This window comes from Gobio gobio (genome assembly GCF_949357685.1).
Source record: "Gobio gobio genome assembly, chromosome: 10".
Lineage (NCBI taxonomy): Eukaryota > Metazoa > Chordata > Actinopteri > Cypriniformes > Gobionidae > Gobio > Gobio gobio.
Window position 1 is genome coordinate 4,117,736 of NC_137116.1, and position 14,510 is coordinate 4,132,245.

At 38.0% G+C, this 14,510-nt stretch overlaps 1 protein-coding gene across 1 annotated transcript in view; it reads right to left on the reverse strand.

Annotated features, from left to right (window-relative positions):
- Positions 1 to 14,510, reverse strand: part of antxr1a (ANTXR cell adhesion molecule 1a) — an 89,529-nt gene that overhangs the window by 30,022 nt on the left and 44,997 nt on the right. Inside the window, exons 14-15 of the mRNA XM_079827732.1 lie at positions 4,759 to 4,800; positions 1,245 to 1,340 (exon numbers count right to left, since the gene is read on the reverse strand). Coding sequence (XP_079683858.1) covers positions 1,245 to 1,340; positions 4,759 to 4,800 — 138 coding nt within the window. The remainder of the gene's footprint in view (positions 1 to 1,244; positions 1,341 to 4,758; positions 4,801 to 14,510) is intronic.

A 14,510-nucleotide genomic window follows, 5' to 3' on the forward strand; every position in this document is an offset into this window, starting at 1 on the left:
ATATTAAAAACACCACATAGACATTAAACAAAATTACTTGATTTTCACCACAAGGGGTCTTAAAGGAGCAGGAAGGCCTAAAAACAGATGCTGAGGTTGCTCAATACATGAGTAACGTTGGTTTTGCTGTGTTTTGCAGAACTAAGCTATGCTGTCTTTTGCTTGAATATACTCGTGTGTCATCTTCGCTTGTTTGTGCATTTGCATTATTATTATCATTACAAGCCTGGAACCTCTAAACCTCCACCGCCCGCTTCAAGCATCGGCTCCCAAAGCATGTCCAAAAAGTGAGATAATATACTCCTAATATATGTTTTTTTCTTTTGGTTCCATTTTAGTGATCGCTGTAACCCCTTAATCTTATCACACTTGCAATATATATTAGTTATATATAGTGGACTATCATGTTATGTAGGGAGCTGTCCATGAAAACAGTGTTAGTTTTTTGGGATGACTTTACCATCGAAGGAGTAGAGAAGCTAAATAACAATTAGACATTCGACCTGAATTATCATAGTAACACAAATTGCTTTTACTAATTGATGACATCATACCCTCGGGTAGCAGATTTCGCCATAGTTATTGCTGTGTTGCATTTACCAGAAATCAGTTACTGCACCTTTAAACTGCTATCTCTGCAGTTCTAGTAATTGAGGGAGAATGTTTGATGGATGGATGGATTCTAAACAGCAGATGAGCTGTATAATGCATGCACACTTGTTTTTCTCAAATTGTAAACTCTGTCTTTCTGTGATTGTAAACTCTGGTACTTTACCGGCAGCCATTTGTTGAAAGAAAGTTGATTAAAGCGTTCTCCCCTTGTTTTTATCATGGCATTTGTCTGGTGTTATTGACGAGGTTTGCATAATACATTGTTTATTTCAAGCATACTTTTTGTGAATCAATGCATCTGACAAGCATTTTGCTTTCTCTTCTGTATTTTCTGTTTTTCTTCACGGTTGTGGGCTTTTTATTCACTTTCGGCAGCATCGCTGACTTCAATTATGACGTGGTGAAGTCTCTTGGCAAGTAATGTAAACAACAGTGGTTTCATTCCAAGTAGAGGCAAACTGTCAACTGGAGATTTACTGACAGAATCTATCGCCCTTAGCAAAGAAACTTAACCCTAGGTTCCTCAAGAGACACGGCCCTCTTCCTCTGGATGAAAAGCATCTGTTAAGTAACTGAGCGTGTGCTAATTTAGTGGCTGGTGTCCTCTAGTGAGTAATAAAACTGTTGTTTACCTCCATTCTTTTAATGCCGCCAACTCCTCTTCCCCCATAGTAGGAAGCGTCGACTGTGGGCCATTTCTTCTTCGGAGTGCCATCCTCTTCATCATCCTTATAGAGAAAACAAAACGAGACAATGACTATGTGACCAAATAGAGCCCAACCAGCAGGGAGCAAAGCTATTCTAGTCAATGACAACAGGTAAATTTAGATTTTGGTGCCCATTTCTAAGGTAGCCAAATTAAAATGCCAAATTCCTTATCCTCAAAAACCATCAACAAAATGACACAAGGTAAAAACAAAATACGACCCAGACCATATTAAGTAGGGGTTACAGGTTTCATACTAAATCTGTTTCCCAGTTCTCTCTATGCTGAGAACTGATATACACATCTTGTAGAATATAACAAGACCACTATTGTGAAGATTTTTTGTTTGTTCCAAAAACATATTTTTGGGGTCTTTTTCAAATGGCACAGCATTTTCCTAAATGAGGTGTGACTCACTCTTTTAAAACATGACTTTTTCATTTATTGCCTCTCAGAAAGGCACAAGCCATGCCTTACGCCCTCCCTAGCTCTTCCTGATCCAGTAAAATAAGTCCAACTTGGCTCACTCAAGTTATGACTTTATTTTTCCAGCTCTGAAGAAATTTAACCCTGTTTAACAATCAGTCCTTGGGATTTGAACAGCCATCTTCTATCAATGCCTCCATACTTAATTCAAAAAGGTTAACAGCTGTCCCCTCCCTTCATATTTCAGACCACCCACTTGATTCCCCATCATGCTTTATATCCTGAAAGTGTAGCGTAACTTAAAGAAACCTTTGGGGAAAAATCCCCAACCCATAGCCATTCCACGTATGACATTCCTATGGTCTTACAAAAGTGACATCACTAATGAAAGATTTATAAAAACAAAATATAATATCATATTACAGGTCTTTAGTAAGGCCAGACTGAACTAATTCATTTTAGCACAGCAGAGCCAGCACGGTTAAACAAAAGCCTACAAAGATCTGGATAGTTTTATACAGTCTCCCAAAGTTCCTGTTAAATAGCTGAAACATCCTGGCCTTCAGAAAGAGCTTTAAGTCAAAATAACATTGTTACAAAATAACATCAAAAATGTACCCTTTTTACGGTCTTAATACACATTTTTCATGTGTGGATTTGCACATTGAGACCTCAGGGATTGTTTCATAAAGATGGATTAAGCCTAATCCAAGATAAGCAAATGTTAAATAAAACAATCACCATAAACTCAGCATTTTAATCTGGTAAACACTTTTAGTTTCCAAAGTATAACAGCAAAACTAAACAAGTCATTATCACAAACTTCTTTAGGGTGATAAAACACCCCTCTGTCTTAAATCATAATCTGGTCTGAGTTTATTTAAGCGATAATGACCGGCTGGCTATTCGTTATCCTACTTATGACAGCTTACCAGGATATCTGTCATCTTACTTACAGATAACTTACAGCCACATCCTATTTACTTGTCTCTCTCGGTTTTAAGTTCTCTTTTTTCAGCTCTTTGTGTCTCTACACTGTAAAATCTAATTAGTTAGACTTACTTTAAAAAAACATGCAAACTGATTGCTTAAAAAAATGAAGTAAAGTGTAATAGGAATAGTATGTTGTACTGACAAAAGCTTAGTTAGTATAGTTCACTTACACAAGAGTTCTAGTAACTAAAAAAAGAACTGTAGAGAGTACTTGATCATTTACTTTAGATTTATTCTTGACCATTGTTGTGTTGCTGAATGTTGTCTCTGACTCAAGCATGGTCACTTGCATGATATAGTCACAAATATAGAGGGGTTATATAAACATAATTCAAAGTTTTTCAAGGTGTTTGTGACAGGTGTTAGCAATACATTTTAAAAAGATCATTATTTGACATGAAAACTAGTTAATGATTTATTAATTAAAAAAGTTAGGTCACATTTTAAACTAGTTATTACTTCCCTTCCTTTTAAACCAAATAACTGTAATTTCTTGTTACATCGCTGCATCAATAGGAAGAGAAATACAATAATTTAAATTAAGTTTCAAGTGCCCAACCAAAAGGAACACTGATCTCCATAATGGTGAGTTCAATTTTTTTTTTGATTTCGCCCTGCAACTCAGTCTGGAAACCTGTACATTAATGTCTACCGCTTCTGTTACACTTTTGTGGGAACCAATCACAGACTGGCTTATCCACCTGGCACGCTATTGGCGGGTTTAACACGATGACGGATAGAGAAGTGATGGGTCGTTGCCCGTTGATCACGCCTCTTGTGGTCTGATTGGTTGAAGGACTATCCAATTGCGTACAGAGTCATTTAATTTATGCTCGTTTATCACGCCTCTTGTGCAGTAGAAAATACATAGCAGACTCCCCAGACCAATGTTCAATCTTAAATTGAGCATGGTCTGGTGATAGCCAGACAAAAAAAATCAACATCAATTTATGGAATCAGCTTATGTGATGTTCTCTAAAATGTTTCAGTTGTATTGACAATTAACAATACAAACGAGTGAATGCGACTAGAGAAAGATAACTGCAGAAGTGGAGGAAAAAAGTTAAACGTTTTTTTTTGCTTGACAAAATGGCACTCAAACCAAACAATTAATCTTAATCTTTAAACAAGGCATAGTATGTTTGAAATATACAGATTATTAGATTTGTACAATTAAGTTAAGACATTAAGTAAAGTTACCTAAAAAGTGTTAGAGATTTCTTACAGATACACCTCCTTACAAAACTCGTAATTGTAAAAAAATTTTGCAAAACTCGTAACATGACATAAACATAGTAATTTATCGGGTCCGAAATTTTCTTTTTTTGAAATATTTTTTTTGCTTCAACTGTGGCCTTCTAATCTTATAACCGTCTACCAACATTTTATGCTGACCATACATAATATATTCAAATGTAAAAATTTATATTAAAGTTTGATATATATACTGTCCTTTGGATCATTTCTATTAGTTCTATTAGTCATAGTAACCATTGGTCCATGCTGCCATGGGCAACAGCAAAATATCCAGATTAAAAGTCAATAAACAACAATACTTGACTGGGCAGTTCTGTAACTGACCAATCAGAGTCAAGTATTCCAGGATAAAGTGCTGATATTTAGTACAACATCACTAGGATTTCACTGTTTGTATCACACCACACGTTCCAGACCACAGTATGTGAGCGGTGGCGTGATAATGGAACGCTTTGAGCAGAAAAGGGAAATCTCCTTCGTTCCATTCCAATGATATGCAGTTTCAGAGCAGCTTTCTTTCTGTGTGCTGTTTCGTGACAGGCAAAACTTGATGCTTTGGCTTCTTCTGGAATTATTTTTGTTGGCGGAGAAGAAATAAATGACCTAACTAGCCAGTTTTTGTCTGAAACATTGCATGCCTATGATCTATGGCTAGATCATAGTCTTGCTGATAATCAGTATGACAACACAAATGCAAGTGTGATACTGCTTAATTAGATTGTGACAATTGTGTGGCAGTTACAATAAATAAAAAAAGTTCTTACCGAACTATCTTCCACTATTGGTGGTGGAGGTTCATGGATAATCTGCAGAGAGAGAGAGAGAGAGAAGAGAGAGGATAAACAATCTCAGATGAGCCCACTCATGCTGGCATTACAGACCACATGCTCTCCAAAGTAAAAAACAAAAACACTGACAAGTCAAAGGACCCAAGTAATGTTTTCAATGTGTGCCAAAAAATCAGGTTACACAAAAACACATGGCTAAGGAATTTGCACCCCTCCCCTCCTCGTCTTCGGTGTTTACAAGCAAGTTTAAATGACCTAAAAATCTGGAGGCCAGATCTAAATGCTAAAAGGCAGAGCTCAACATTAAGCTTTTCCAGGTATGCGTCTTTCAGGGTAGTAAAATTGTTTATTTACTTGTCCAGAAGTCACTTGTATAACAACATTTTAACAGTACAGTACACTACAGTAATTAGCAAAAATCCCATCAGGGATACAAAGTCAACCATATTATAAATCCATTAATTATGTAGGATTCAGTTGACCATTCAGTACTGCCATGTGGAAAAAAAGCCCAGATTAATGTTCCTCTGGGTATGTCACTGATCATTATCATTTATAATAATAATAGTTTTGCAATATACTGTAATTATAATAATTTTGTTATTATCAATCTTATTATTATCATATTAAATATATTATAAATCAACAATGTATTCTTATACTGATTTATTTACTAATAAATAAGATAAAGTTCTTCACAAATCCTACTCACATTAGACCACAAGAAACAACTATTTGTAAATTCTGATTAAATAGCGTATAGTATAAGGTTAACAGTTAGTGTATTATAAACTATTTGAAAAGCTGAAAATTTAACACAAAAAAATTGACCATTTACAGCTTTGGTTATATGACATGGCATGCAATATATAATTTAAAAGACATGAATTGAAGGTTAAGGCAGCATCAGTTAAAAGTCAGTTGTGGGAAGTCAGGCACCAAATAAAACAACCAAAAGATCACTGGAAAGCTACTTATAGTGCTAAAGAGTGTAAAAACATCTAGTATTCATCCACATGCAAAACATTTGTGAAATAACATGTTGTTATCGTTTTGAAACTCATCTGGAATTCTGGGAATCATGTGAAAAACATTTCAAGGATAGAGACATTAAAAAGTGTAGTAATAATTACAGCTCGTTTGCTTTCTCATTGGACTGAAGGGGAAATTATTTGATTAATTTGAGTGTTTTTATAAACATTTCTTTGGTCTCTTGCTGTGATGTAGTCATGTCAGGATGATTATTTATGATTGAGAGCATATGAACAACACCACACTGCAAAACATGATTTTCTCTTTTGTTTTCCATTACAAATATCTAACAATTCTTAAATCAAAATACATTTAAAGGTTCATTATGTAACTTTTCCATCTGCTAGAGATCGCCTATTCAAAACAAAGGCGTAGTTTGATGACGCCAAGTGTGAGCGCAGAATCTTGGGACATGTGGTCTTCACCTCACAGCCGGTGGAAAAGAATCGGGAGAGGACTCTGGCAGAAATCATGTTCATGGATGCGATTATTAACGTTATTGTAGTATGAAGCAGAGCAGGGCAGAGTGTTGTGGAGCTGAGCAAGGCCGCTGCAGCGATTGTTAATAAGATGAACGCAACACACACCTTGCGAGCAGTGGGACTTTTATTATGCCACAGTCGCCGGCACCATTTCTGCTTTTCTGGTCATGAGTTTGAGGTAACGCAACTCTGTTTATCATATTAGATACATTTGAGTGTGTTGAAAATTATGTTATGACGTTACTCTGTGCGTTCGCTCGGCGGCTGCTATGACACTTGTTGCACACTGCAGTGAGAGTAAAGCATTTCTCCAAAATAAAACCGAGGGTAACGCAGATATGAAGCAATTCTTTAATTGAGAATGAAAATTAGTTAAGATATTAAGTCTTATTTTCTGAAAACAATATCAAATTTTATGTTTATGCTTAAAACAAGATCTGAAAACAAATATCTACGTTTAAATTACGTTTATTTTCCTCACCCCACTAAGTGTAATTATCTGGGTTTGTTTCTATTTTAGGTGGGTTTATCACGTGCTTTAGTTTTGTGTCCTATTTTTAGCTTGTTGCCATGATTCAGTTTAATTTATTTACACACCTGTTATTCATTTCATTGATTAGTTAGTCTGGTTATTTATGCCCTTTGTTTTTTTTAGTTCATGGTCAGTTCTCATCTCTTTTTACGTGGTTGTTTGTGTTTCTAGTCTTCTAGAGTCTTCTAGAGAACTCTCTTCTAGAGTTCTTTGTTAATAAAACTAAAACTGCTGTTATTAGATCCGTTCATTATTCTTGACTTTGCAACCATAGTTGACAGAAGGACAGACCATTAAAAAAGGATCTAGCAGAAGTTTGCATCCTCCTTCTATCCCAGAGGGACAGCTCCCTCAAGAGACACACACAGCTCTTCCTGGATTTGTGCCACCTTGTCCACTATGACGATGACAGCCTGTATGTGTTTTTCCTCAAGGGAGCTTTCAGGAGTCCATGGAATGGGTCCTTTTTCACTGCAGGTCCCCCTTTACCATCAGCAAGATGGAGGAGGATCACCACTCTATAGCACACACTGCACATTTTGTGCCACCCACCGCCACCATCCAGTCGGACATGAACAACCAATCAGAACATGACACATACACAGGGGGAGCACATCGCAGGCTATCATGAGGAACAGGGGAAGCACAAGACAAACAGGAAGCAGGAAACATGACTTTGAGAATTTCAAATAAAAGACACCAGAACATCAACAAAACCCAAACCAACATGACAAGGATGTCGTGTCGGTGAGGCCAACATTGAAGGCCTTATCGACACGACATCCAGTGGTACTGATCCTCAACAAAACCGTCGCCTGCGTGATGACTCCGATCTTCAGCCAGATGGAACTGGACAAATATTCTGAATATTCCAATCTAATCTGACTTCTGACTTGTAATGTTGCCTGAATCATAATCATTTACTGTTCATTCGTTGGCCAGAGGAGAACTGGCCCCCCGACTGAGCCTTTTTTCTCCCAAGGTTTTTTCTCCATCCTTCCACCTGATGGAGTTTTGGTTCCTTGCCACAATCGCCTTTGGCTTTTGGCTTGCTTAGTTGGGGAAACTAAATATTCAACTATATTACTGATCCGCCCGCATTGACACTATATGAGAACTGAACTGAGCTGGATGACATCACTGTTTTCTCCAGAGTTGCTGTACAGCCGAATCAAATTCTGTTTCATAATTTTCCTTTTACCACTGTGAAGCTGCTTTGAGACAATCTCCATTGTAAAAAGGGCTATATAAATAAAGGTGACTTGACTTGACAAGAGGATTATAGCACTGATCCAGTACCAAATTATTGATAACTGTGTTCCTGTCCTGCCTCCCACTCCCACCCAGGGGCGCCGCTAAGGGGGGGAAAGTTAGGACAATTCTAAGGGCCCACACACTTTTGGGGCCCCCAGAGATTGGTTTTATTAGTAACCTAGTAACAGTACTAGTAGTAACGTAATAGAAATTATAAATGTATAATCTACCAGAGTAACAAATAAAACAAAATGACGTCTTATTTCTGCATTTCCCCCCATTCACTGCATGGTTCCGTCCTGTCCTAGCCTAGAATTTGACTCGCAGTATAGCTTAAATCCGGTCATCAAAACTGAGTACATTTTAATGTACACAAATAAAAGGACTATAAATAACAGAATATTAAGTTGTTTCCACTAACTGAGGGAAAAATCCAAGTGATCGCGCCTCGCACACGCACATATGTCAGTTCTAGCACTGGCAATTTGACATCGCAGCCTGTTCATTATCAAAATAAAATACGATCAATCGAACATATACATAGTTCTGTGGGTTTTATGTTCACAGCTGCTGAGCACGAATTCCAGCGTGACGCTTCAGTTAACGGCCATGAAGTGCAAGATGAGATGTGTAGCTAAACTAAACGGCTGTGTTACGATAGAAGCTTTAAACGAGCGACAGTAACAATCAGTTTGTAAAGACTGTATCCAGCTTTGGGAAGGGAAATATGCAGGTCAGGAGGGAGAAGGTGATGGAGATGAGAAGCAGGTATTTCGCTATTTTACACAGATATACCTAATTAAATTGCTGACAACGTTTTTGGATCGCTATAGGTTGGCTTGTATGTTTGGTACGGTAGGGGGCCAACCTTATATTCTTTCATAGGGCCCAAAATTGCTAGCGGCGCCCCTGCTCCCACCTTAAATGTCTGCATGTTCCGGGTCGACCATGAGGGTCGTTTCTGAGATTTCTCTCTGTCTTGTATCGGTCAGGAAAGCCATTTGTGAAACCCCTGCCTGCACTGCCTCTGATCAGCCATTCGTCTGCTCCTATGTTACCTGCTCAGTGCTTCATGGATCCACCTCGGGCTGATTTGCCAGCTCAGCCTTGGACTGTCCACCTGTTTGTTCTGCCTAGAACCTCCGTGCCTATCACTCTACCTCGGGCTGTGGACCTGTCGGCTCCACTGTAGCTCCTTGCCCCCTCAGCTCCACCTTGGACCACTGTCCTTATGGCTCCACCAGGCTTCCAAGTCCCTCCGGCTGCACATTGGTCAGTCATCACTCTGCCTTCACCATGGACTTCCGAGACTTCAGCTGTGCTTCGTCCCTCCACCCCTTTGGCTCCATCGGACTCTGCCTTCCCTCCGGGTTCCTCCCATTGTTTGCCCTGCCCTGGCCCCTGTGCTTGTCACTTGTACCTGCCCTGCACCTAATTTAACCTAATGCACACCATTTTCTCTTAATTTTGTTGCACTAGTGCTACAAAGTTTCCCATCTTTGTTGAGATATAAAAAAGACGAAATTGGCAACATATTAATTTTATTACATGCAAATTCACTTCAATACACATTATGTTCTAATTAAAATTTCTGAACGTGTAGGTAGAAACTGCCCAAAAATACTTGAGCATGGCATTGGCATACAGAGTATGTTTCATATACTGGTTATCCTACTGTGAAAACAGCTTTATTCATTAAAAAGACAGCATTTCAGTTGGGCATTTCAATATTGCAAATATGGCTCTGTACCTCCAGTAAAATGTAAGCATTAGGCTACTTAGCAATCAATAGATCTTAGTGAAATTGAGAATGGGCACAATTCCTTCTTGTTATTTCAAAGGTCAAATCACAAATTCATTTTCCATGGTAACACAGGATAACTTTCCCAAACAGTGCAGTGCCCCCTTGAAGTTCACGGAGAGATTTCAAGTGGCAGGCAGACAAGTCTTTTTCCATTTTCTTTTTCAAGACTTTTTTGCTGAGCAGGTTTGAACTTCACCAACACACAAAGAACTTATATTAATAAATAAAGCCAAGCTATTTAAACATAGCAATAAGCTAATCCTAATTCAGTCCATGATATTCAACAGCTGGTCTTTATGGAAACTGATCATGGCTGAGCAGGATTTTAGCTGGTTTAGCTGGTTCAACCTTCCATGAACTTCACTCCAGAGCTCAACACTCCTCTAACATGGCAATGACTCATTTCTTCTCTTTTCCTGGTGTGTCTTTCCAGACAAATTCCAGGCATGTCTAGTTATTCTGATATTCCTCAGTTGAACCTCACTGACAGTCTGAATTATTATATGTCCCTCAGAAATCAAGAAAAAGGCCAGGCTTGGGTCTCAAGCAGTAGAAGCACAATGCCCTGTGGAAAACGCTCTCTGTAGGATCTATAGGTCAAATTGTTCCCTCCTGGAAATCTGCCTAGACCAGAGGTGTCTGATGTTATCCTGCAGAATTTCAACACACCCGTCTGTACGTTTCTAATGAACCCAAAACCTTTATTTTCTGCAAGTGTGTTTAATTAGGGTTGGAGCTGCAGAAAGGTGGCCTTCAAGGAGCAGGATTTGACACCTCGGGCCAAGACCATAGCAGGTTCTGCTGTTGATTATCTTAAATTACCAGTCAAAACCATCCTATTGAACATTATGGTGTATGTTTTGGAGTTGGGCATTTTCATGCTTGTTTTGACTGGTCATCATCATGGCAACATTGATCAAGCTACCAATGTCTACTTGAAACAATGACCTTTCAACCAGCTTGTGCTAGTGTAACAGAGACCAACTAGTAAGCCCTTTGAAACTGCATTGATTTGGACCTTGAACATTTTGGTTGCAATTGAAAACCATTATGTGAAGAAAAATCCTGGAATGTTTTCCTCAAAAAAACATAATTTCTTTTCGACTGAGAAAGAAAGACATGAACATCTTGGATTACAACCCCAAATCAGAAAAAGTTGGGACAGTATGGAAAATGCAAAAAAAAAAAAAAGAAGTGATTTCTAAATTTACTTTGACTTGTATTTCATTGCAGACAATATGAACACAAAATATTTCATGTTTTGTCTGGTCAACTTCATGTCATTTGTAAATATGCATCCTTTCCTGTCATTCAGACCTGCAACACATTTAAAAAAAAGTTGGGACAGGAGCAATTTAGGGCTAGTAATGAGGTAAAATGGTTAAATACTGATGTGATTTGAAACAGGTGATGTCAACAGGTGATTGTAATTATGATTTGGTACAAAAGCAGCATCCAAGAAAGGTCTAATCCTTTAGGAGCAAAGATTGGCCGAGGATATTTCTTATTGAAATGTTTAAAAACAATGTTCTTCAAAGAAAGATAGGAAGAGATGTGGATATTTCACATTCAACAGTGCATAACATAATTAAAAGATTCAAGGAATCTGGAGGAATTTCAGTGCGTAAAGACAAGGGCGCACGCCTAAGCTGAACAACTGTGATCTCTGATCCCTCAGGCGGCACTGCATCAAGAATCGTCATTCATCTATAAGCGATATCACCACATAGGCTCAGGACTACTTTGGCAAACCTGCAGTCCCGACCTGTCTCCAATAGAGAATGTGTGGCGCATTTTGAAGCGCAAAATGCGACAACGAAGACCCCGTACTGTTGCCCACCTTAAGACTTTGCAGGTTTGAAAAAAAAAAAGGTTTGCAGGAAGAATGGGACAAAATTACACCTGAAACACTTCATCACTTGGTGTCTTCAGTCCCTAAACGTCTTTTAAGTGTTGTGAAAAGGAATGGCAACATTACAAAGTGGTAAATGCTTTACTGTCCCAACTTTTTTTGAAATGTGTTGCAGGTCTGAATGACAGGAAAGGATGCATATTTACAAATGACATGAAGTTGACCAGACAAAACATGAAATGTTTTGTGTTCATATTGTCTGCAATGAAATACAAGTCAAAGTAAATTTAGAAATCACTTCTTTTTTTTTATTTTGCCTTTTCCATACTGTCCCAACTTTTTCTGATTTGGGGTTATAAATGGGGGTGAGTAAAATATCAGGACATTTTCATTTTGAAGTGAACTAATCTTTTAATGCTGGGTTGATTCCCGCTCTGAGTGATAGGACCATAGTAGAAGAGCAGTATTACCCAGTAGTTGAGACCAGCTCATTCAAGTCAGAGTCAAAACCAAGACTATAAGAGCGTCAAGTCCGAGTCAAGGACCAAGTCCACATGTTACCGAGTCCATGACAAGACCAAGATATATAGTCTTAGAGTATAAAGATATAGAGTCCTGTCTTGAGTACTACAACAATGTAATTCAGTATTGCCTACACGATTGAACTGTAATAATAACAAACACTAATCATCAGTAAGTGTACATGTACAGGTGATTTAAGCTGCGTTTCCACCGCAGGAATTTTCCCCAGGATCTAGGGACTTTGGGGTGGTACTCTGTGTGTTTAGACCGCAGGAACCAGGGTCTAAATGAAGTTCCGGGTAAATATTTCCTCCTCAAAACGGCCCTGCTCGCGAGGTAGAACTTTTTAAGTTCAGGAACTTCCGGGGGTGGGACTTGGGCGCTGAACATGCTGATTGGTTGAGTTCACACAGCATTTTGATTGGTCAACTCGACGCAGAATTTAATTTCAACCACTATTTTTAAAAGTCTGTTGCGGACACGGTGCGTGCAGTAAGAGTTGATTGCTATTCGAATCCACAATGGAGTTTAAAAAATACGACCGATGGGCCAACGACGAGGTTCAGGCTTTATTAAATTTATTTGCAAAGGACGAAATCCAGTGGGAACTGTAAAGTCGCGTGCAGTCCTACGTCACCGGACTAATCTTCACAGTACTTTAGACCGCGATGGAAACACAGACAGCAGCATATATATATATATACTCACACACACACACACACACACACACACATATATATATATATATATATATATATATATATATTTATATATATATATATATATATATATATATATATATATATATATATATATATATATATATATATATATATATATATATATATATATATATATATATATATATATATATATATATATATATATATACTGTATTTAGCCGACTTACCTCTATCCCACAACAGTTTTCTAGCATCCCTCCACCACCACAACTCCTCACTCTTAACTATTTCCTATCCCAACCAGGGATGGGGTGAGTACTCTGGGTTCGGGACAAATTTCAAGCTCATAGCCCTCCCATCGGACAGCATGCCAAAACAAAGTTTTTTACTACTGTATATCCGATTATATGTAAGGGTGAACTTGTGAATCAAGATATTTTAAGCATGAATGACAACAGCAGTGGCTGGCACATGGACTTGGGTTCATGTGGACTCTGTCTTGACTCAAACTCGACCCTATTCTGATCTCGGTCTGGTCAGAATAAGAAAAAATATATAACAGTACGAGTCAACCTCACTAATCAACAATTGGTTTAGCCACATAATCAACAATCTTGACCCACCCCTAATTCAAACTTTTCTCTAATAATCTCTAAATTCCTGTATTGAAACGTTCTTTGTGGGGGAAAAAAGGTTCTGCTGGAAATGTAATGAGGAAAGTCACTTTTGACATTTGACCTTGACAGTTCAAAGGTGACATAAGATCCAAGAGTTGGTGGGCCAATTTGTTCATAAATCCCAGGTGGCCTTGAACATGTGTGGGTCTAAAATACTCAGTCAGGGCTTAACAAGTCATTACAGGACAAATAGGGCATGAAAACTAACTTAACACAACCTGCACAGAATGCCTGGACACCACTGGGATTTAGTTTAGCAAGAGAAATGCTCATTACATGGTCAAACAAACAAACCTGGAAGTCAACCAAAGGTCATTCAGAATGAAGGTGTACATCTTGCCCACAACCCTACCCTTTAAAGTAACCATCTCCTAACTTTTCCCATTCGTTCCTAGGCCTAGGATGTATTAAATGTCTCTTTAGGTAATTCTGTTTTGCTCAAGTCATCTCTCTGTATTTGTATAATTATTGGGAAGAGGAATCCAACAGGTAAGATATGAAACTTAAACGAACACATGAACCTTATATACAACTTTTTGTGAAATTCATCTTTGTAATAGATATTGATTTCTGAAAGATGAGAATCCCCTCCACATTTAATGAAATTAAATCTTCAATTAAATCTTTTCAAATTGTTATTGGTTAACATAATGGGTCATAATATAAGAACCATTGCTGCAGTGAATTCTGAGTACATATATGAGATTTTCAATCTTTTGAATATTGAAAATCTAACCAATAAATAGGCCCATGCAGAATCTGCACATTTTGTCACAGAATGTGGGGGGAAATCTGTGAGAATCTAAGAAATGGTTATAAATATGGTAAAGACACAAATGAGAGTACTAAACTCTTAGGGGCCTTTCCTACAGAAAAAAATAGCATTCCAA